Source organism: Trichophyton benhamiae (genome assembly GCF_000151125.1).
Source record: "Trichophyton benhamiae CBS 112371 chromosome Unknown contix01456_5.r1.exp, whole genome shotgun sequence".
Taxonomy (NCBI): domain Eukaryota; kingdom Fungi; phylum Ascomycota; class Eurotiomycetes; order Onygenales; family Arthrodermataceae; genus Trichophyton; species Trichophyton benhamiae.
Genome location: NW_003315080.1, coordinates 1,188,383 through 1,210,929, shown reverse-complemented (window position 1 = coordinate 1,210,929; position 22,547 = coordinate 1,188,383). Strand labels below are relative to the sequence as shown.

At 47.6% G+C, this 22,547-nt stretch overlaps 9 protein-coding genes across 9 annotated transcripts; 3 read left to right on the top strand and 6 right to left on the bottom strand.

The window, feature by feature from the left end:
- Positions 1-283: 283 nt before the first annotated feature.
- On the bottom strand, positions 284-1,072 carry ARB_03438 (uncharacterized protein; the record flags this gene model as incomplete). Its single annotated transcript, XM_003010690.1, has 1 exon — positions 284-1,072. One exon carries the CDS (start codon positions 1,070-1,072, stop codon positions 284-286), a length of 789 nt encoding a protein of 262 aa, XP_003010736.1.
- A 5,090-nt stretch (positions 1,073-6,162) lies between these two features.
- Positions 6,163-6,562, bottom strand: ARB_03437 (uncharacterized protein; the record flags this gene model as incomplete). Its single annotated transcript, XM_003010689.1, has 2 exons — positions 6,163-6,469; positions 6,531-6,562. The coding sequence occupies 2 exons, from the start codon at positions 6,560-6,562 to the stop codon at positions 6,163-6,165; spliced, it is 339 nt and encodes a 112-aa protein (XP_003010735.1).
- A 94-nt stretch (positions 6,563-6,656) lies between these two features.
- Positions 6,657-6,935, top strand: ARB_03436 (uncharacterized protein; the record flags this gene model as incomplete). The annotated part of the gene is made up of 1 exon (XM_003010688.1): positions 6,657-6,935. One exon carries the CDS (start codon positions 6,657-6,659, stop codon positions 6,933-6,935), a length of 279 nt encoding a protein of 92 aa, XP_003010734.1.
- A 1,789-nt stretch (positions 6,936-8,724) lies between these two features.
- ARB_03435 (Leucine Rich Repeat domain protein) lies at positions 8,725-10,469 on the top strand (the record flags this gene model as incomplete). Its single annotated transcript, XM_003010687.1, has 2 exons — positions 8,725-9,416; positions 9,476-10,469. The coding sequence occupies 2 exons, from the start codon at positions 8,725-8,727 to the stop codon at positions 10,467-10,469; spliced, it is 1,686 nt and encodes a 561-aa protein (XP_003010733.1).
- A 216-nt stretch (positions 10,470-10,685) lies between these two features.
- Positions 10,686-12,167, bottom strand: ARB_03434 (uncharacterized protein; the record flags this gene model as incomplete). Its single annotated transcript, XM_003010686.1, has 3 exons — positions 10,686-11,068; positions 11,141-11,877; positions 11,986-12,167. The coding sequence occupies 3 exons, from the start codon at positions 12,165-12,167 to the stop codon at positions 10,686-10,688; spliced, it is 1,302 nt and encodes a 433-aa protein (XP_003010732.1).
- A 2,844-nt stretch (positions 12,168-15,011) lies between these two features.
- ARB_03433 (uncharacterized protein) lies at positions 15,012-15,587 on the top strand (the record flags this gene model as incomplete). Its single annotated transcript, XM_003010685.1, has 2 exons — positions 15,012-15,143; positions 15,210-15,587. 2 exons carry the CDS (start codon positions 15,012-15,014, stop codon positions 15,585-15,587), a joined length of 510 nt encoding a protein of 169 aa, XP_003010731.1.
- A 558-nt stretch (positions 15,588-16,145) lies between these two features.
- ARB_03432 (37S ribosomal protein Rsm22) lies at positions 16,146-18,422 on the bottom strand (the record flags this gene model as incomplete). The annotated part of the gene is made up of 1 exon (XM_003010684.1): positions 16,146-18,422. The coding sequence occupies one exon, from the start codon at positions 18,420-18,422 to the stop codon at positions 16,146-16,148; it is 2,277 nt and encodes a 758-aa protein (XP_003010730.1).
- Positions 18,423-19,066: 644 nt separating this feature from the next.
- On the bottom strand, positions 19,067-20,293 carry ARB_03431 (uncharacterized protein; the record flags this gene model as incomplete). Its single annotated transcript, XM_003010683.1, has 1 exon — positions 19,067-20,293. The coding sequence occupies one exon, from the start codon at positions 20,291-20,293 to the stop codon at positions 19,067-19,069; it is 1,227 nt and encodes a 408-aa protein (XP_003010729.1).
- A 912-nt stretch (positions 20,294-21,205) lies between these two features.
- On the bottom strand, positions 21,206-22,380 carry ARB_03430 (uncharacterized protein; the record flags this gene model as incomplete). Its single annotated transcript, XM_003010682.1, has 4 exons — positions 21,206-21,577; positions 21,656-21,961; positions 22,077-22,262; positions 22,315-22,380. The coding sequence occupies 4 exons, from the start codon at positions 22,378-22,380 to the stop codon at positions 21,206-21,208; spliced, it is 930 nt and encodes a 309-aa protein (XP_003010728.1).
- Positions 22,381-22,547: the final 167 nt, after the last annotated feature.

The following is a 22,547-nucleotide window of genomic DNA, read 5'->3' as shown; positions in this document are numbered from 1 at the left end:
AAACTAACTACCTCCACTAACCACCCGCCGCCTTTCCAAAGAGCCACTCAACTTAGGCAGATCCAACACACACATTATACCCTGCCCAGAGGCTGGCACAGGTGCTGCCTACAGACGGATTCCAACTGTAGCTATTCCCTTGATGTCAGAATTATACCTTTCAGGGGCAAAGGCTTATATCAACTTACAAGGTCTGAAGAGGGATATTGTATTGATCAGCGATCTTCTGACAGTAGTCCCCCGGGGCTACTTGATGCCACTTGTTACCTTTAAGGCACGGATGTTAGTCAAATGCCATATAAGCTAAGGTTCCCAGACAAAAGATATGGAACTTACACTTGGAATTAACATTTGGCTGAGTTTGTTGGGACGTATTAGACTGCTGCGAAGGGGGCTGCTGAGAAGGGGGCTGCTGAGAAGGGGGCTGCTGAGAAGGGGACTGCTGAGAAGGGGACTGCTGAGAAGGGGACTGCTGAGAAGGAGGCTGCTGCGAAGGAGGCTGCTGCGAAGGAGAGTTTGGTCCGCCCTTGACACCAGTACACACATAATATCCTAGCCATAGAGACTCGCAGTTCTTACCAACGGAAGGGTTCCAGGTGTAGAACTGGTCGAGGGTGAAGGCCTTATACCTATCAACGATGCTCTGGCAGGTATCACCTGGACTCACCGGGTGATAGAAGAGGCAATCTGGGGCCATTCCATTCAAAAATTTAATTGGTCCAGAGCGAGAGACAAGAGTACCTGTTGATGCCTTTGAAGTCATAGTCTGAGTTGCCCTCGAAGTTGTTGGAACTTGGGGAGATGGGGTCAGGCTCGCAGTTGGACCAAGCTCAGAATCGCCTGCAGACAGACAGTAGGTCTTCCCGGCAACTAGAGCATTACAGTTGACACCTGGATTCCACTTCAAAAACTGGGCCATACCAATTCCCCATTGAGCACCTAAGGACTGACAGGTGTCATCGGTTGCCGCTGTTACAGCGAAAGCGCAGGGGCGGGGAGGTAGGGCAGCTGTGGCAGCCTTCCTCGTACCAAGGAGGATAATGGCTCCTAGTATCAACGGAATGCTCACCATAATTGCAGCTGTTGCGAAGATAAAGCTGGTAATGCACAAAATTTTGAACAGGAAGAAAATTAAGTTGCTAAATCATCAGCTTCTTCTAGCAGCGAAGAATTTCCATGCTTTATATAGGCATTATCACCGTCTTCTGCTCACCAGCTTATGCCACGAGCGTGCTTATGGTGAAGGGAGTCAGGAAATTCATGTCTTGATATCGGGTCTCTACAGTGATCTGAGTTAGCGGAAGATGTGAACATCTTTCCAAATGTAGTAAATGGATAGTGATATCAAATATACCGAGTTTCTTCAACACCGGGATAAATTAATGGAAAACAATTCATTAAAAGGCAGAGTACTATGCTGTGAACTAGAGCTCACTGAATTATCCAAAGTGACAAGCAAGTCTGTAAGGCTGATTTCTTTTAGGTGCAGCAATTGCCAACGCTTCTCCTTTGTTAGATTCAGATTCACCGGCAGCTGTTCTCCCGTTATAGGTCCCTGTCTATATTATGTATCCATATACATGAATGTCTGCATCGCTAGATCATTTCCCTTCACTACTTGCTGTAAACTGTGTGCTATTCTAGTGCGTCACTGCATGCCCTTGGCAATCTAACTTGTTAAGCTCCCCTTGATTTCCTAGTTCGGCGAAGCTTTTTCTCTGAATTTCATTATCTGACAGTTTTTATATAAAACGGCCAGCTGCTAGTCCCCAGACCAACTGGACAAACTATTGCATCTGTCTATCCCGACTTGAAGACTAATAGAGTTGGTTCTGACTCCACAATGCTGCTACCCGGACTCATCTTCCTATTTTTATCTGTTGTGCCCCTGGTGGCAAGGTGCTCAATTCGAGGAGGACCGTCGACCGTCGTCCTTTCTACCCATAAGTGATTAATGGCATTGGGGTCTCCCTGATCTTCGCACGCGATAACGAGGCCTACATCATGTCTGTGCGAAACCTTTATATTTCCACTGGGTCTGCGTTTAGACGTGGGGGTCTTGCCTCAGGGCCTCACTGGTGGCAAATTCTTTTCCCAGGTGATGGTTCTACAAGCAGCTCATGGCTGCCCACTTCTACTTACTACTTTGGCATCAACGGCACCGACCTTATCAGCTGCTGTCCCGGATCCTTCACAGTGGAATGGCTCTTTCGAGTGAAAAGCACATGTATAAAACTAAGGGAGTACTACCCGTTATTAGAAGGACTTTACCACTCGGATACATTCACTGCCCGCTTCACTATTTCTCCCAATGCACCACTCCCCAATATTGAAGTAACTGTCAATCGCTGTTAGAATAGCACAGCCTGACTACAGCCCTATCAATGCGTGGGATTTACTGGTTGCTCTCTAGTGAACAATGCCTGGGAGCGGCTACTGCCAGTGCCAGCCCTTGCCTTGTCAAGCCGCTTGCAAAGGAATTGGCGGTTAATGTTTCTAAGACGATGTAGGCTTGTTGGGTTGCCCTGAAGGGGAATGGCAGACTATCAAGAATCCATGACCCAAGAAGAGCGGCGTGCCACGGAGAAAACAGGGAGTTGAAGTGGTGGTAGATATTCGTATGGCGAATTGTGGTCTATAATTATTTTCTTGGTAAAAAAACGAGTCTTTATTGTCTGCATTATGAATTTAACTTCGCCGCTCCATAAGTTTAGTTTGCTTTTCTGACCGCTAGTTAGCCAATTAGGGTCCCCAAACAAGCGGGCCGGACCGCCGCTCGCTAAACCAAAAGTGCTCTAGCCCGCAGCTGCGAGCCGCATCAAAGCCCCTACTTGAACGACAAGTCAGCCTCGTTGAATGTGCGCTCTGCATCTGAAGGCCGGTTGATATATCGGATATCACTTCTAGTTATTAAATATACCACTACTAATGAGATAAGACGGATGGCAGTATCGACCCCTGCTCAGCAAACCAACAGACCGGCGTATTCTGCAAATATACTGCACCAATTGCTGGTCTAGCCTGAGCTCAAGCAGGTCCCCGAAAACAGGTGAAGGATACCCAGATGTAGCAAGAAGGAACACGCACTTTATTAGTATCGCAGTTTCCATGATATACCCGGAAATAGTGGTATTATTCCGCGATTCTACCAACGGATCTCTCAACGCCGAAGGAGCAGACCAGACCCATGAATTATAAGGGTGGACATACATGTCTTGATATATCTATCTTTCAAGAGATCTAATCATAGTTGTATATTCATATGCAAATTACTTCAGATTACTATAGTTCTCTTTATGCTTGGATTTCCCTTGGTGGGCCTGCTCACTTCTAGCCTGAGCTCAAGCAGGTCCCCGAAAACAGGTGAAGGATACCCAAGATGCTGACCACTTGCCCGAAGTCATGTCATATGGCTACTTATAAACCCTTAAATTGGACCGTGGTTGCTGACTTTAGTGAACACAATGTATGACTTCAGCCTCTTTTCATAGGGTTCTCCCCTGATATTGCTGTGTCCGAAAAACAGTTCATCTATACTTGTGGTATCTGGGGAATATACTACTACTATACACCTACACTAAACTTTGGTAACGCATCTTGACCATAAGAAGGACTATTATCTTCCCCACCAGGCCTGGTCCGCTGCCGGAAACAACTCTCAAGGAACGAGAGATCACAATCACCCATACTCTAAGGTCAAAAATATTAAGATTTATCTGCAACGCTCTGCCGAACGGAACAAGCTGTTTTATTCAGTGCTTTGGAGCTGCTATTATTGGGGTTTCTATTGGCAAAAACCTGAAAAATTTGAGTTGGCTGACTCTCTGATACGGCCATTTAGGCAGAAGATCATGTCAGTCAGCGGTAGTGAGTCATCTAAGGTACGCTCCTCGTAGTATGGGGGCAGAATAGGACTAGTGCCAGTACTTTTGGCATAATTGCAGCTCGTATGAATGGTCTCGGCATTGCTCAAGCTACCGTCAATTAGGCTAACGCAACATTGTTGATACCTGGACGTACACGGAATTTTCTACTCTCGACCTCACCGTGATCCGTATTCGCAGCACCCTGCCGTATATCCTCCTTCAAACACAACCGCTGCTAATCTCACAATAAGGGCGTGTGCGTGCCAGCTTTAAATACTCGTGGCAATTGCGGTGCTATTGCCGTCATTCCTGGAGATCACTGTGCTGCCCTTGCCTGAGTTTAGGTCGGCAGCTCCAAACTGTTTACGTGAGTTCAACTATAACTTCAAATATTATGGAGTCCCCAAATACCCAGTTTATACTCTACCAACTTTAATGATGATAGCCTAGTTTTATACAAGGTTGGTATCTTAATCCTCCAGGGAACTTTATTTCCCTGCCGAGATTGGAGAAATTCGAGAACCTAGTAAGAAATTCGGCAGTGTGACTGTAGAAATCTTGTAGCTGGGTATGTATACAACCTACGTCACTACACCTCTAACCTCTCATCCCTGGTATATTTATGTGGGCTAGTTAGTTTATGAATACTTGGAAACAGTCTGGCAATTGAATGCTATGGACAATACCCTCGAAAGCATCGATCCCAGAAATAAAGACGAATTTGATAACACTTGGACAATGACGTCCGCGCCCCTGGGAATGTTCATACACCTACCTGCAGTGCCGAGGAAGCCGAATTTTTGGCGAGGGATGGTATCACCAACAGCCTCTTAGCAGAAAACTGCCTGAGTTCTCCTTGTTTGAGACCTGAATAAAGCGTATGGAAGTACCTATTGGGGTTCATAGCCCTATTAACAGAGTAACTTGAACTAATTTGGTAAACGTGATAAATAGAATCGCATTTCTATTGTTGATAGGTGAAAGTCTGTATTTTATTCTTTGGTTATATACGTCTCCTTGATAATTTTGGTCTATATTTTGTATAGAGACCGTCAGCTTGAGAGCTCTTCATTCAATATCCAGCTTCCAACCTTGTATGCGTTCAGATGAGAGATGAAAGAGTTGCCATGGATTCTGTACGCCTATCTACGAGCTGAGCACCAAAGTGTGGACTCTTGAACCGGTTACCGTAGGTAATTCGGTAGGAGCCTTCTTTGTAGGGAGGTCTAGTTAGGACCTCATCCATTGCCGGTCCGTGCCACCCTGATATGGAAATGGAAGAATAAAAGTCCGATGAAGATGAGTCAGCGCCCCGCGTGGTGCCTGCCCAGGTGGTGCCTGATGTTTATATAAGCGCCCCCAAAAGCAGTAAGTCCAACACACGACAGCCTTGTAAGCCGGGACGAGGGCTTCACGCCTTGCTTTCGCTTGACGAAATGTCCTGGAGATGAAGATGTATCACGGCCCGCAGGTCAAGAGTCTCTAAAGCTAGCCATATATTAAATGTCAAGCAATACCCCTCCTCTTGACATGAAGGGGCACTCTGGACGGAAAGCGGAGTTCCTGGACGGGGTATTGGATCTTGTGCGACGGAGGACGGGGATATCAAGGATGTGCTGTTACCTAACCAGCCAGCATGACCGCGTGGAATAACAGAGAGATATATGATACTCGGTAAGAAACCAAGCAAGCCTCCTTACTTACCCTGTAACTAACAGGTAAATAACAGTATCAGCCAACCCAGAGGCCATCCTTGCGGTGAGCAGCCAACTGTGCGAACGCCACGAAGCATGCCAGCGCCCACATTGCCAACACACCCGGGCTGACTGACAGCAAGGAAGATGACAAGAAACAGAGAGAAAACTCACCCTCTAGAGACGAAAACGAGATTTACGGGAAAAAAGAGTGTGAGCAAGGCGCCAAAATGGAGAAAAACCCCTCAGGGGTCACTTTGCCAGGAAATTGCGCCCTCCACTGGCTCATCAATAATAGGGCAACTATGAATAACAGCAACACTGGTTACGTCCCCTGGCTAACAAATCTTCAAGGCCGTTGGACCTGAGTAACGCTGAGATCAAGATCGGCACAGCTGCGAGGCCAATCACTCCTTTCCCTGAGCAAAAAGCAATGAGAGGTGAATGAGAGCGAAACGAGCAGACAAAGCTGTCGGGCGGCTCCAGAGGCTCACACGTAGCTTTGCATTTGACTTTCTCGCAGGAAGAGAAAAAGAAAAGAGAGTGAGAAAAATGCGAGGGAGAGCGAAGAGGCTGCTCGTATTTTTGGGATGCGCCCTGGTCTAGTTTAGATCCTTTACTCTTTTATATTTCGCCCCCAGTGCAGCCTTTTTCTTCCCTTCCCTCTTTTCTCTTTTCCCCTTCCTCTTCTCTTCTATCCATCGCCAGTCATTCATTTGGACAGAGTCGCTCTTTTCGCTCTTTTTACCCACGGCTTCGGCTCCAGCTTCTACAGCTCCCACGCTCTTTGCATTGCTTTTGCTCTTTACTTGCGACTCTGCGACATCTCCCTCCTTGCGACAAGCCACTGTAGCAGTACGCGCCCAACTGCCAGCTTCGACTTCTCGACCTTTCGTCTGCTCTGCTCGTCTATAAAGACCGCTGCTTCTTCAGTTCTACCTTCAGCGACATCTTGTCAATTCGATCTTACATTTTAAACGCCGCCAAAATGCGCTTCTTCATTACCTTTCTCTCTGCGCTCCTTGTGCTTTTCGCACCCTTTTGCGCCGCCCAAGACGTTGTCTACTCTACTTCCACTCACACCCAGACAGTGACTATGACCATCATCCACTCTGTCTCTGCGCCTACTCCTAGCATGAAGCCTCCGGTTAGCGCCAACAGCACTGCTCCCTACCCATCTTCCATGATGACCAAGACTTGGGGCACCGGTACCGGCACTGGCAGCGTTCCTACTCCCACTGGCAGCGTTCCTACTTCCACTGGCAGCAACCCTGCCCCTCAGCCTACCTTCAACGCTGCTCCAGCAATGGTCGCCAGCTACGGCTCCGCTCTCCTCGCTGGCTCTGTCGCCCTTCTTTTTGGCGCTGCTCTATAAGCGGAATCACTCTTGGGCATGGACTCAACCTTCTGTCGCGCGCAATTCTTCGACAGTTACCTTTCTCTCCTGGGCCGATTTATGGACTTTTTTTTTTTTTTTTCAACAAAGCTCACTTCATCCGCCTATTATTCTTCTCTTGACCCCCTTTCAAAGGCCCAGGAGGTTATTTACGACGATTTTCAGACCCTTGTTATGTTATATGGATAGTCGAATGGCCCCTTTTCCCTTTACTCTTCAACGACCTTCTATTCTTCTACATACCCCCTTTCGATACCATCTTTCACTTCTTTCTAGTGTGAGTGAGCATACTGACTCTGGCTCAAGTCAATCATATGCAAACACCCATCTTCTCACCGACCTTTGTCTCTCCCCCTTTTATCTTTTATCTATCTACTTTCTTCAGGGGAGGGCAGTGCCTCGACCCGGTCCAGCTTTTCTGTCTTAAGTCCTGGTACTAAATTTTGACATTCAACTTCGCTTCTTCAACTTCTTCTACCTCCTCTACCTCCATCATCTCATGTGATAACGCTTCTTGATATTATACTCCCCTTTTTTACCATCACCTCATATTGCCACACTCATACATATATTATAAAAAAAAAAAAAGCCGAGAAAAAAAAATGAAAGTAGGATCCTTTGTTCTTCTTTCACCGCTGTAGCAAACATCTTCGGGCCGAGCAAGGTATGTGCATGTCTGGCGTCTCCAGGTACAGTGACCCATGCTGCATATTTAGCTACTGTGATACATGCATGGTGCTAGTTAGTCGACTAAACGCGAAAGCGTCTTGACAGGTGGATTCTCGCCATAGCTTGCTGCAGGACTCATGCAAGGCACGCTCACTCCCTCCTACATGTGACGTAGGCACTGGGTATGCGACAGCCGAAAGCCGAAACTGGAGTTTCCGCGTGGGTGAGGAACTAGAGTCGGGACACTCGGTGGCCTGATCTATCGTTTCATGGCGATAGCCAAGTGAGAGGGAGACCAGACGTCAACCCGGTCGATAAAGACGATCCGGCTTCTCTCGGATAATAGACAGGTATATACCATGATAGTATATACCATGATAGAAGACATCCTACCGACTATGGCCGTGACATCGATGCTCTCAAACGGCCGAGCTCGACAAAGCTCCCACCAAGACAAGTTGACAGGCTGTTGACACCAAACCTGTCGCGAAGATCCAGAAGGGTTCCAAGGAGGCATATCCCTGAGTAAAAGCTATTAATGCGAAACGCTAGAACTGAACATAACCCCTTTCTATCAATTAATGTAGCCTCAACTGTGGTCTACCAAGATGCATGTCTGATGGCTGTGATCGTCAGCTACTCTCGGCCAGCGTCTTCGCTTCTCCCCACAAGAATAAGCAAACATCTCCGCCATCTGCCCATCTGCCCATCCACCCATCTACTTCTGCTGTCACTCGCTCGACTCTGCCTATCCTTTATCGCCCATCTATCGCCCATCTATCGCCCATCTATCGCCCATCTTATCGTAGTCGAGACCGTCTTCTCGCAGGTCGTGCAACAGGTCACGTGCCACGCGCCTTTTGGTGACGTTTTAAAAAGGCGCGTCGTCGCGACGAGGACGAAGATAACATAGAAATATCACTTCCTCACGCCCGCCCGGGTGTCCGTATCCCAGTATTCACTGTGGCACGTACGGGCGTGTCGTCGGCTTTGATCGTGGGCGTGCATCTTCCGTCTGATTCTCATGCATTCAATCTGGAGAGAAGTCCGGTTATAACTAATGGTCAACCACGGGTCTGTCCTACCTACCACCCAAACAATGGACTCTGACCCGCCGCTCCCATCGCCGCCCCGGCTCAACCGCAAGATAAGAGTCGCAGCTCAGTCATCGAAGACTCGTCCTCATTTCCCATATGGCTCGTCCACGTCGTCGAAGTCGTTGAACAAGCTTCTAGGGAGCAGCGGAACGCCGTCGAGTGATCCGCCGCTCTTCTCCAGCGATGACTTCCAATCGTCAGCGTTGGAGAATTATGATACCACGGCCAAGGAAGATGCTGAAGATGGCTTGCCAGAGGGCCCAATAGGCCGAAAAAGACGTTATAGAGGAACTTGGTGGGGACAGAAGCTGGGAAAGGAGTTACAGTCCATGCAGAATAAGCGGACGAAGAGGATGGGGTTCAAGAGTAAGAGGAACGTGGACAGTGGTGTCTGGTTGGGCAGTACCGATACCACTGACGATGGGGACGAGTCTGCTGCTGTCTTCACCTGTGGGTCGGATGATTCCGTGTTTTGTGAAGAGATGGGAGTGTCGACCGGTCGTCCTGCGAGTACAACTCGTGGCAGTGCTTCTCGAAGGTTTCCGGTGCCTGAAACTGCGGATAGACCCACTGAAGGCAGCAGTAAGAGCCCAGTCGCAAAGGGGAGCCGGAGTACTGAGTCTACAGCTCATGCAAAGGCTAGACAAATTATCAACACCTGTCTTGATGAGGGAGATGATAGGGTTGATCTCTCGTAAGTCCTGGCTTTGTTTCGTCCTATCTTTTCATTCTTCAACTAATTTGGCCCACTAGATATCTGGACATGGGCACAATCCCGCCGCATATCCTTCCTCCTCTAGCACAATTAACCAAACAACCAACTGTGCTCGAACACGGGGCTTCAGCTCAAATATTCAGCCCCCTGGAACCATCCCTCCAGCTGTACCTGACCCGTAACTTACTCACTTATGTTCCAAAGGAAGTGTTTGACTTGGTGAACATCCGATTTCTGAGCCTTCGACAGAACAAGCTCACGGAAATACCCGGCGCTATTAGAAAACTTACTCTGCTTCAAGAGTTGAACGTAGGTGGGAATAAGCTACGGTACCTGCCCTGGGAACTTCTAGGCTTAATGCAGGAACACGGAGTGCTGAAGAACATCACCTTGTATCCAAATCGGTTCCTTCGTCTGGATCAATCGGAAGTAGTCAAATGGCATATCAACACCGAAGTAGGTGGAATTATTGCCCTTGACCCTAATACTCGCGAATCCGAGAACGGAAATGCGCCTGCTATATCAAGCGAGGTCCTGGAAAAGTGGAAACCAATTCATGTTGCTACCAGTGCACCCGAATACTTTGATATGGAAGGGCGTGCCGTGGACAGACAACGGATCATACCAACGAATACCCCATCCCTTCGTGATTTGGCCTTGAAGGCTTGTTCTCGTTCCCCTTACTTTTCACGTTTTATCGAAGATGATGAAATTATGGCCCCTCCTGGGTCATCGTTCTCGTCATCGCTGCCTTCAGTCAGCAACACTCGCTATCAAGATCCTATTGTTCGGCTTCTCAGCTTCGCGAATGAGGTCAGACAGACAGGAGAGAAAATCTGCTCCGTGTGCGGCAAGTCATACGTTATGGATAAAGTAAGGTGGATTGAATGGTGGGATTGCAAACCAGCTGAGACCCGTGGACAGGAGCATGGAAGGAAGCCAGGACAGAGGTTCTACCCTTTGCCATTCATGAGAAGAGGCTGTAGCTGGGCTTGTACACCTGATCTTCCTACCGCCGAGGAAGAAGTTTAGCCGCCAGTTTCTATTTAATCCGGATACGTTTTTGTTTGTTTTCATTGCGGTTAAATTGCACAAAGGGATACATAGCGGTTTTCATCGTATTAGGCTTGTTTATGGTTCATAATTCGCTCGCTTCCAGGACATAAGAAATAAAGTAATTGAGCGGCTTAACACCCTTTCTCCCCGGCTAAACAGTATCATATCAATTCATCATCTGCGTAGAGATGTCTAGTTGAGCTCCTCTACCACAGCACCGTTGCCATTCTCACCGCCGAACTCCTCGCCAGGTTCAGCAATCCCAAAGTCCTCACTAACAAAAACCTCGGTCTCCTTCAGTTCCGGTTTGTCATGCATATCATCAAGCCATTTCAGCATACTTTCATAGGCCCGAGGGATGATGCATTCGACGTTTTTTGATTCTCCAGACGAATAACAGTTGCAGCCATACTCGTATCTTCCCGCCACAGGCTGACCTAGCTCTTTATCAGAGATCAAATAAGCGCGGCAACGAGTCGATATGAACTCTGCGAATTCAGCTGGGTGCAGATGATTCATGTCATGTAACGGGTTACCAAGTGCCATGGAAGATATGCGAGACTTCCACGTCGACCCTGTCCAATACACCGTTAATTCTTAATATCCCATTTCTATAGATTAGGATGCAGATAGGGAGGGGTTCTTACAATGCTCAGCTAGGTACCTAACGGCAGCAAGACTGCCCTCTGCAAGCCCAATAATATCAATCTTTGCATCTGGAGCAAGTTTACCCAGCACCTCATCAAAAACATACGTAATATGGTCCTGCCAAGTTTCATGCCCGGGTATCTTGTTTCGAACGGTCATCTTCATAGGCGGGTCAACGGCGTGTTTCCTGGGGAGTGCCAGCCATGAAGGTAATGAAATGGCATTTTCACCTGCGCAGTGCCAAACTAATTGCCCAGGGTTGGTCAGGATGAGACCTGGTGCTGGAGATTCACTTTTTCCGCCTAAGACAGCTGCTGAGAAGTCCACGGCAGACCCAGAGTTGATGGTTTCATGACCAATAACCCGGTATGCCCAGATGCCGAGATCCTGAACTGGCTCGCCAAAGACAACGATAATGCGTTCGTCTGTTTTAAATGTGGGGGAGACCAGAATCGGTACGTGTTGTTCATTTGCTTTAGCTCCGAGAGGCAGCCGCAATGTCTCTAGCCCTTGATCATGTAGGCGGGATATCACGATGTTTCGAATGCAAGCTATTATCATGTCAGTAGGGATCAACCAGCGAGAGAGACCAGAGTGTGGTCGTAATATGAAGGACTCACTGTTCATCGCTTCTTTCTGGAGCTCATTGTAACGCTCATTGGCGTTGATTCTATAGAGAAACTTCTCCTCTGGGTTCGAGATCATGCGTATCTCATCCTTGTCATTAATGAAATATCTAGCAGTCATACATATTAGCCTTGCTTCGCGTGAAGGAGCGTGAATACATAGAGAAGAGAAGTGCTCGGAGAAGTTAGGGGAATATTGAGATAAATCAGTGACTCACCCGAGTTGCTTGAGATTTGCAGGAAACACAGGATCCTTGGGCAGGTCCTCTCTCTGGAAAACAAACATGATGCTTCGCTTAACAACCGACTTGGTAGCTCGAGATACCGGCTGTAGTAGAGCGAGATGGAGCTTTCTCGGAATGTGAAGGAGAGAGAAACAGAGTCCCTGGAGGTCCAACATCTGGCTGAAAGAAAAGAAGGAGAGCTAAGACGGGTATCTTTATATGAACGCAAGCCAGCAGCAAGTGAAAGGAACACGCCAGACCAAGTGACAGCAACACCCCAGTGAATACACAGAGAGAGCCAATTAGATGCAATATTGATGAAATATGAAGACAAGAAAGCAAACGAATGTGAGAGTAGAGCTTCGATGAAAAGCAGCTTTCCGTCCGAGCCTTCTGGGATGCAGGGATATAAAAGACCTGGGGAGCTACATGAGACCTAGCCTCCTATTGGCATGAGCATCAACATCTCATACCTCGCTATCTGCAGAGCTAGGTTCAGAGATCCAGGAACCTCAGCTCTTGATAGGCACCAGATGGTTGATGTTTCAGACGCTCTGGGAGTTTATAAATAGCAGACATAGCGTAACTAGCTCACCACCCAAGAAAATGTGACCGGGAAAAAAATCAGCCTCAAAACGCCCCTTTGAGGCCGCCTGATTCTATGGGGGGTTTGGAGCTAAGTGGCACCATGAAATCTTCACCTGCAGCTGGGAAGAGAGAGCTCCTCCCTGCCGTGCCGTGCGGAATTAGTTACCTCGCTCTAAAACATGGGTTAGCGCTGGGTTTAGGCATCCATAATTAAGAGAGCTCTCGGTCTTGGGCAGCATCGTGGGCCACCACGATTTACGGCGGGCATCTCTTAGTTCTGGCTGTAGGTCTTCATGAAATCCTGGCAATCGATAAATTTATAAATCTTCTGTAATATACATGTCCCATATACCGCCTTTATAACTCCAGTGTTGCTTTAAACATGTACAAAAGGCAAGGAAAGAGGAGGGTCGTCGGATGAACTGATCGAGGTACTATACGTAATTTCGAAGCTTTACCAACTGGCCTTCCTGACACCAGGGAGATCTCCGGCTAGGGCTTGCATTCTGAATTGATACTGAAAGAAAGGAAAAAGGCAGGTCAGCAAAGGATATTATATCACTCTCTAGCAGTCGTACTGGTGGAATAAAACTCACTCTTGCCAGTTTAAAGTCCCTGAATACACCCCTTGCTATTCCTCCAGCAATACATCTGTTTTTTATTTGCGACGGTCTGGTATAGGCGTGCATCTGAGAAAGCTTCAGTTGCGCCTGAGCGCGAACTCGCATAGGTAGACTGGTGTTGTGGGATATATATCGAAGAGCTTGTCTAGGTAGGAGAAAAGACGTCAGCACAGGGTCAAAGAGAAGAGAAACTCCATATTTAGAAGCGCAACCGGGGCAAATTGACTCCAACTCATTGGGATATAGAGGATGCAGGTGCCTACCTCTCTGGCTCATTCTCAGCGAATACCATTCGCTTGGTGTGATCACGAATAACACGGGCATTGATGAATCCGGAGAGGTCCAGCTTCTTTGCACGGAATTGAGACATGGTGTTTTATGATATGGGTAATAGAATCGTTCTTCCTGCGTTGCTAGCGGTGATGTCGGGGGTTTGACGTTGAAATTTGCCCTGGCTTCGAGGAAAACGGTATATTGCCCAAACGGGTTAGCGCCAAGACATGGCCACTCAAAAACCAACTACATATAAATTTGAGAGTATTGCAATGCACGGCAATTCTATATATTCCAAAAGTACGAAAACGGTTTATACAGTAGTTGACGGTGGCCCAGAAAAGCCTTTTAATCTGGGCTGGGGACTTGGGATTGTCAACCCCAGTCATCTTCATGCCCTACATTGTGAATTGGCATTACGATAGGCTTTGATAGAGCATGTTACCTTGGTATGGCCAGCAAGGGCCAGTGCCTAACGGTACGGTACTTCCATCGGCGGCCGAACACAAGCTTGATGGTTTTTCAGCTTAAAACAGCCACCTAGGACGATGGCAATCCATTCGAGTCTTATATCTGGGGAAACGCATCAATTGAGAACTGTTATGGCATCTCTCTATATTCAATGTACAAAGGCACTTCTGATTTATCAAAAACGTCGGCTGGGGATAGCACGCATTTTATCCGGCCACGATATAACAGTACAGTTGTTTTTCATGGATTCCTTCACACCATCTAGTGCTTTCCGCTCTGCTTGCCAGCATTGGGGTTTCGGGGATCGTTTCTGAATTCCTCAGCTAGTAAAAATAGAATGTTAGTTCCGGTATTCATAACGCATTTTTGGTGCCCAGAATGGCTTCTCTCGGGTTTCGGGTGGACATGGCATTATCCAGCATCGCAGAAATGTGTCTTGACAGCGGTATTTCCAAGGAGCAAGGTCGACTCACAGTTCATCATGGCATTCTGGAGAGAGTTGATTCCGTACCCGACGACCAATGCTATAAATTAGTTAGCTGGATGCCAACTGGGAACAAAGTTCTGCGTGAAGCCCGTTGTGCAGCCGGAGTTGATGTTGAAGGGATGGACAAAGTAGGTAGTGCGGAATCCCGTCGGCATAAATGGCGAATCTATCTTAAAACATACCAGCGACGAAGAATGGAGCAATTGGTTTGGCTGGTTGAAGTGTTAGCAACGTCCGGAAAAGACACCGTCTAGGAACTTAGCGCGGAGGTACGGACCAACGAGGGCCGGGAACTTCTTTGGGAGAAGAGGCATCTTGACTGAGGAGGGTGAAGGCGGAACGAGGTTCTGTCCTGAGTTGTGCGGGTGGGATGGCGATAACTTGTCTTCGGGCTTGAGAATTGATGCGTTGAGGTTGAAGTTGGAGTTTCGGAACTTTTCGTCGACAACGAGTCACGTGACAGGCGCTTGTTGTGACTTTTGGGCGAGGGAAACATCGCGAGTACCAAGGAGCGCAGTAGGTAAAAAGACAATAAGCATCCAAACGCCTAATTCAAGAGGCTAAAGTCTGCATTTACAATGGCATCCGCGCTGTCTGCCTCAGTTTCTTCTCTCCGGGCGTCTCTGCAGTTACTTGAATCTTCAATCGATATCCTTGATGAAGGTGTAAACGACTTCCCCCGCCTCTGCAAAGTACTCCAGTCTACTCGGGTAAGTTTATGGTAGTTTTTGACAAACAGCTGCATTATACTTGTTGCTAACCATATCTCTGCTCAGCACTTCGAATTGCTTCCTGAACCTACCTTGAAAGAAGCGCAACAAGCTATTGTGGATGAAATTACACCCAGTATATCGCATCTCATAACGCTTGCCTCTAACCATACCGATAAGCTTGCGCGTCGACAGGAGGCCCTGAAAGCCAAAGCTGAACTACAAGAGGGACGATTATACCAAGAGCCGCGTTCTTCTTCTAGAAGTGGCCTGCACCATGATAGAAAAAGAACTTCAATTGCTGGCGGAGTTCCGGGAAGTAAAGCCGCTGAACTACGCAGGCTGACGCAAAAGAAGGAGCGCCTGCAGTATGCTGTTGATCGACTGGAACTTCAATCGAAACAGCGTGAACGTCAACTAAGGAAAAGCATGGCTGCTCCCTGAATAGGGTTTTTTGGTATTGGACATTCGAATCCGGCGTCATTACTTATACAACTCAAGGAGGCCATTCAACGACTTTTCTCTCAAGGTTGGTTGAGTAGACTACCTTACCTGCGTCGATGTGATAAGGGCAACATTGTCAACGTTCACATACAGGCATATCTGCCTAAGGCATACCGGGCTCCATATATCCAGTTCTTATATGTCGTGAGGTAGTGATGGTTTGTCCATCCGCTATCTCGGAGTGTAAACAGACGAGGCAAGAGCTGGAGAAGGGATTATGCACAGCGGGAATTCAACCTCGTGAACTACTAGGCTTAAGTCTAGTGCAACTTCACACTCGAGGACGGATTGAGAGAAGTAATATACAATAAAAAATATTTCTAGTAATACAGTCTGTCCAGTATGCAAAACCCTGCTGTTATACAGATACTCCGTCAATCGTAAGAATTAAGTTGAGTTCCCATTCCCCCAAGATACCAGTGAGACGCCTGAATTGCTCGTATGTGCGTTGATGAGCTGAAGAACCATATATCGCAGAGAAAGCTCCAGCTTGGTCTTTTACTCATGGCCCAATTGTTTGCCGTACTTGCGATCGCGCTTCACTTCCATCTGCCTCGCCCACTTCGGCACTTTGTTTTCTTTCTTAGTCTTCCCAGTTATGCGCTGGTCGTGATAGGACTTCACTCTGTCGGCAAGTTTCTGCTCTTGCTCTTCATCTAAATCAAATTCCTCGCTCTCATCTACGAGGGCAGCACGTCTCCGTCTTGAATCCGCGCCTGGCTTCACTATCCTCTTCTTGACGGGAGTTGCCTCCTCTATTTTGATGGCTCGGACGGGACGATGGATCCGGGTCTTCGCTCCTAGAGGCCACAGATCTCCCCATGAGGACTTACGGGCATCTCGATATGCTTGTTTGCTGAATGAGCGGGGAACTGTCCAGCGCTCTATTTTCCCTTCTGGCGTGCATAAATCCATCGAGACATGGCCTTTTCGTTTGATAGGAGGCAGCACGACTCGGGGCCACAAGAGCGGATCGATGATCTCCTTTTTAGCATCATTGGCGTTTGCTTCATTAATATCATCTGAATGTTCATAGCCGGCGAAAGCTGCGTTGGTTGTATGCTCATCCTGCACCAAGCCGTCAACTTCCCGCCTATCAACACCTCGTTGGACAGCAAGGTAGCTGAATTCCGCATCCTCGTGGTTGTGAGATGGGTTTCCAAGGATGCGCTGCAATACGTGGGGTCTGACATATCGCTGGGCAAACCGACAGAACTGCTTGGGCTGTTTCATTTTTCCGGGCTCAACATACATGGGACATCTAGCATGAGTAGTACATGGTGCAATTATCATGCCTTTGCTTTTCTCAATTTGCCCAGCTTGGGTCTCTGGAGCGGGATCGGGATCGGAAACCTCTGAAGATCCAGGAGATTTAATCAACCGTTCTAATATCATCGCTCGGGCGCCTCCAATTGCCGCAAAGCCCTCCTTGTGTCCTTTTTCAAGGAGTATCAGAATACCTCCTCTAGGATTTAACATAGCCCAAAGATTTTGAATGTAGTCCTTTTTTTGATAGTCCTCCTCGAAATGTAATAACGAATGAGGGGCAACTATAATATCATAGTTCTTTCGATTCCCAGGCTTCTGGGGACCAAGCGATGATTCCCCTGCAAGGCGTAGGTAGTTTGGAAGTCGTGGAAGGAAGGTAGTATTCTCCAGGAGACTGCTAACACGATGCCGCAGTGTGTCCGATCCAGTCAAAACAGTAGATTTCCCTGTTGCCAGGCTTCCCTCCGGATGATCCGGGTACATTAGGGACCATTCAGATCGCAGTACTTCTCTCCATGCAAAAACACCAGCGCCACCACCGCTTGCATCAAGAATGCTCGGTCCTCCTTCTTTGCACATAAGACCGCGAATCCACTTTGTCCCGAGTCTTTTTCGCGTTTCTACCAGCGCACTTAAAACTGATGCATAGATTCCAGGGTATAATACTGACATAAACAAAGTGCTTTCAATCGGGGACATTTGCTTTTGCGATGCTGTGAGTGGGATTGGGTTCTTTGGTCGAGATTTTACGACCCTAATAGAATCGGGCAGTTGGTCTCCCCCAAATATTTTATGGGCCGTGTCAGAAATGTGTTTATTAGAAAAGGCAGCAGTCATTTGTGTGATTGGCCTCGTCATAGTAGCTGCTGGAGCTGTGACACTACGTGGGCTTGTGCCAAACTTGCCCTCATCCACAAATGGGTGTGATCGAACGAATGGGTCTTCACTGTCGAATGTTGGAGTTTCGGTAAATAGGTCCGCTCCGAGGGATGCTGCTACCTGGCGGGACCTCTCTGTAGTATGGATATCTACCTCATGGCCAGCAGACTCAGGGATGCCTACCAAGTATTCACCTTCAGCAGCTTGTGGTTCAGTCGAGTGATGATCTTGTGCCATCTCCACTTCTTCCCATTCTCCATCCTTGTTCTCCCGGAAAATCTGGTCTTCCTCTTTCTGTGGCTCTTCTGGTTTGGTAATAATTGGCTCGCCGTATAATCGCCTGTATAGCTTAAGTCCATCCTCGTGAAGTTCATCGGGTGGTAAAAAGACGCCGTGCTTCTCCCATACTGCTCTCACTTTTGCTTCTAACGCCTCTGGAGTTCGGTATCCCACAATAGTACTGATGGATTTTATAAGATCCAAGTCTTCATTTGTGGCTGATTCAGGCAAGTCCTTGAGTTCCAGCTCGTCAATTTGCTGGACCAGTTCTTCATGGCTGGCGTATATTTTATCGAGGAGTTGATAGAATTCTTCTTTTCGAGTGGGGGCCGAAGGGTCAGTTGACATTGAATTAAACCGCTTGGTATGATTGACAGGCAATTGTACGAAAACGTCTGAGGTGCGAGGTAATTTGGCTAATAGCACGCCGGAATTCCTGACTCTTGATACCGTGGGAATAGCTTTCGCATTTTGGTGATGGTAGTTTCGTAACGAGAAAGGTATCCAGAGTCCGTGTCTATAACTTCGGAGGGGCGCTTGTGTGCATGTCGCACGCACGGTATTCGTAGTCCGCTGAGGTATCATCCTTCTCGTTCAGCGAAGACAGGAAGCAGAAGCGCTTGATTAAGGGCTTCATTACTGTCTGCTCGATATAAAAAAAATCTCCAGATGAATAATCCGAAGCTTCTCAGGAACCGCCAAGACAACGCTAGCTTTATCTATACTAGCTATGAGCCGCTTTTGGATTTGACTTTTTAGTGAAGCTTAAATTTTGAGTTATGCTTAAATTTGATTCTGAACCTTAGTTACGTTGTCGAAGCCTCGGAAATGAGGTCTGGGGATTAAAGAGAGATAGAAAATCATGAAGTGGGTATAGTGTATACAAGGACAAGGTCAATTTGAATTATTAAGTGTGTAGTCAGCTTGCGCACTCTATATACATTGTACTATTACATCGGATGTCTTTCTTCAGGGCTATTGGCAACCTAAGTCTAGTTGTTTGGACCATTGATAATCCAGGACAAGTTGAAACGGCGCCAGATAATGCAACGATGAGACTTTTCTCCGCCTTTATCCTCGTACCAGTCACTCTCAACCAAGGCACCAATTTTATAGTCACTCGTCTTCGTCATACTGGAGTAGCCGCCTTCATTTCCAACATTTCCTAGGGGAGCATCTTTCAATTCACGCCCGAAGTTGAATTTGGCTGCATCCTTGTCATAACTGATACGTACACGCATAGCTGTACGGCGGTCTGTGGAGGCAGAGTTCATAAAAATAGTTCTAGCCGGCTCATCACTATTGTAGCTTAGGATCGAGCCCTGACAGGCAGGGTCAGGAAGACCGTTATCGGTAGCAAAAGGACCAAAGCCAGCAAGAGTGCCACGGGCCACAGAGCGATGGCCCATAGGACCTGGACGGTCGTTGCGCATGAGCTTTCCATCAGGAGTTTGGCAGATGGTACCCTCAGATCCAGCGCCTTTGAGAACCTGCATAGACCAGGTACGATTGCCTGATGGTCCATGCCCAATGATGTTGCGGCCTTGTGCCGGAATGACTAGTTCACCAGTGGATAATTTAATACCATTGCCAGGGCCGACAGCATCCCATGCCTGGCCATCTGGTGTCAAAGTTTTGGTCATGTCCACAGGCTTAGTCCAGGTATCACCATCATCAGTGCTAGTAGTGAGATAGAGATGACGACGGCCAACCCAGGTGGAATCAATCGTTTTGGTTTTTGTTCCGTCTGGTAGGGTGTTGCCTCCGTTCTGACTATAAGCACCGTCGTTCATGGACAAGAAGAGATAGATGGTGTTGCCATCAACAACCGGGGTAGGATTGCCCCAGGTATGCGGGCCAGTTCCGACGACCTCACGCAAGGATTCCCAGTCGGTTGGGTTTTCGCCGTTGTTGGTGGGAGACTTCGTACGCTTGTAGACGAGGTTGATGTCACCGTAGTCTCTGTTGTTATGACGGCGCCCTTCAGCAAATGCGAGGATACGACCAGTGTTGGTACGGACGACAGCAGGAATGCGGAAAGAATGGAAGCCAACTCCGCTAGCCAATTTATCGGGCGAAGGCATATTTGCGCTTCTAAACAACGCATATTCCTTGTGATATTGAGCAGCCTTTCCGGCTGGATCATCAACTCTCGCCTGGGTAGCAGTAGCAGAAATTGCAACTACTACCAGGGAAAGTAACCACTGTTTGATTCCCATATTGATTAACGTATGAGCTCGGGTATCAATACTAGAGCTGGAGAGTCGGGAATCAGGCGGAGGTGTAATCGGATTTCAAGGGGGATTGTTCTCAATGTTCAATTATGAGCCTGTTACCTAGGCTTTTGTAGGTCTGGAGTGAGCGAGCAGAAAATACGGCAGTCGGCTCCCTTTAAAAATAGTGAGATGTTTGCTTCTAGGGTCGTATTGAGCGGTTTACGTTCTCATGGAACGTCGTAAGGATTGTCCATATCTAAGCCTCTTGCAATTCGTACCTCACGAGACAAGTATCCTAGATATGCCCATGTGCATTTTTACTCCTAATGCGATTGGCCATTTATAGGGTGCAGGTTCGTTTAAGCAGTGAAACGTTATGTTTACCGGCCCTTGACCGATCTGCAGCTTTGAAGTGAGCAGGGGCTACTCCGTACTCCGTATAGAATAGCAACATGTGAAGCTCGAATTACTAAGGGGTGGGATAATGTTCGCGTTAGTAGAAGAGCAAAACCACTCGTCAAAACACAGCCTCGCCATAAAGGTCTAAATCGAATCTTTAAAAAACGATGGATATTGCATGGTAAGTGGGTGGGTATGCATTCGTTTCCTGTTTATCTTCGTCTCCCGCCCGAGGCAACGTCGCTATGATGCTTCATCAGACTCGTATCATGGTAGGCTAGGAGTGAATGTGCTATAAATAGAACATATATGGCCCGGATGAATTCATATCTGCGGCGTCCGACTTTGCCGACTCCAGCCAAAACTGTGGGGAAACGAGCGGTGTTAATTATAGGTTAATAAATGAATTGCATATCAAGCATATTAGCATATATAAGAGGAAACCCGGAAATCCGAATACGATGGGTAAGGCCAGCGGCACGGAGTTTAGAATACTGAGGCATTAGCAGATTGAAATCAATCGCTCTCATCTCCCATCAAGGTAGATAGAGCTGCTCTCCATCTTGCCACCTCATGTTCAAGAGCAGAGATCTTAGCCATGGCGGATAGAAGACTAGGGTCTTGACTTTCCACTCTGACTTTTTCTTGAACTCTTACTTCTTCACCACGCCATTGAAATACATCACCAGTCTCATCATGCGTGGGCTGTTTCACTCCAAAAAGCTGGTCTCGCAAAGAAAATCCTCCTAGAGAAATATGAGGTGCGAAAGATGTTGCTGGGGTGGATTCTGCTGAAGTGGGTTCAAGAGTGCGAAGATATAGCACGAGTGCAGCCTCTGAAATCGAGAGGTGAAACGAGAGGTAAGGTGGGAGAGGCGGGTCGAAGCTCTATATTGGGTCAGCATTATCCATAGTTCCCACTTAACCAGACTTTGTTGGTTGAGATTCCAAGGTGGCAGATCATACGTTACCATCTGCGCTGCCTTCAAACCAGGGCTGTTTAATCCCTTCGCCTTCTCCTTTCAAAGTTTGCCTCGCTTCAGCCAGGTTATCGCCTAGGAGCCGTAGTTGGCCGGATATAAAACTCGCATCTCTCGAGTCTCCTGTGTATGTGCTGATATCAACGATATCAAGACTATCGTTGATGAGACGGCGAACAGTCGAAAGTTGATTCAGAACAAGTTCAGGAGCTGTTGGGTTGGATGAAAGACATAATCGCGTCGAAGGCGAACCGCGTGGGGGAGGCAGAGAGTGAAGACGGAGTTGAACATCCTAGAGATCCTATTATTAGCATGGGAGTGTCGTATTCAGGTGCGCCAACACTGCCTTCTAGCAGCTCTTAACCATGGTTTATTGTCTCCTATTTCTTCTCCACAGAGACACGTACTCCTTTAACAATTTTCGAGCCCATTCTCGTCACAAATCCTTTAACACTTTCCGATCGCATGGATGAAAGCACGAGTGTAGATCCCGTATCATTTGGTGTCAGAAGAGCGTAACACTCCTGCAACCCGTCTCGTAACGAGGCCAGTGTTCCTTGTAAGGAGTTCAGGAGCCATTGTAACTCATTGGACTAGGTGGTTCGTTAGTTGATATTCCCGAAGGGGCCAGATCGATACACATACCAACGATATCTCCTCTTTTTCTTTCAGCCGTTCAGCTGGAAGAGGAGGATACGCCCAGGCAGCCATGATTATAGTATTATACTATTGTATGACGCCGAGATGTTATCGTAAGAGTTATGAAGCGCGGCTGTTGTTTGTTGTAGCTTCAAGAAAACCGACGTCATCTTTCAGCTCTGCGTAGTTAAACTATATCTTGGGAACTGACTAACTACGGTAACCCACAGTGCCACCTT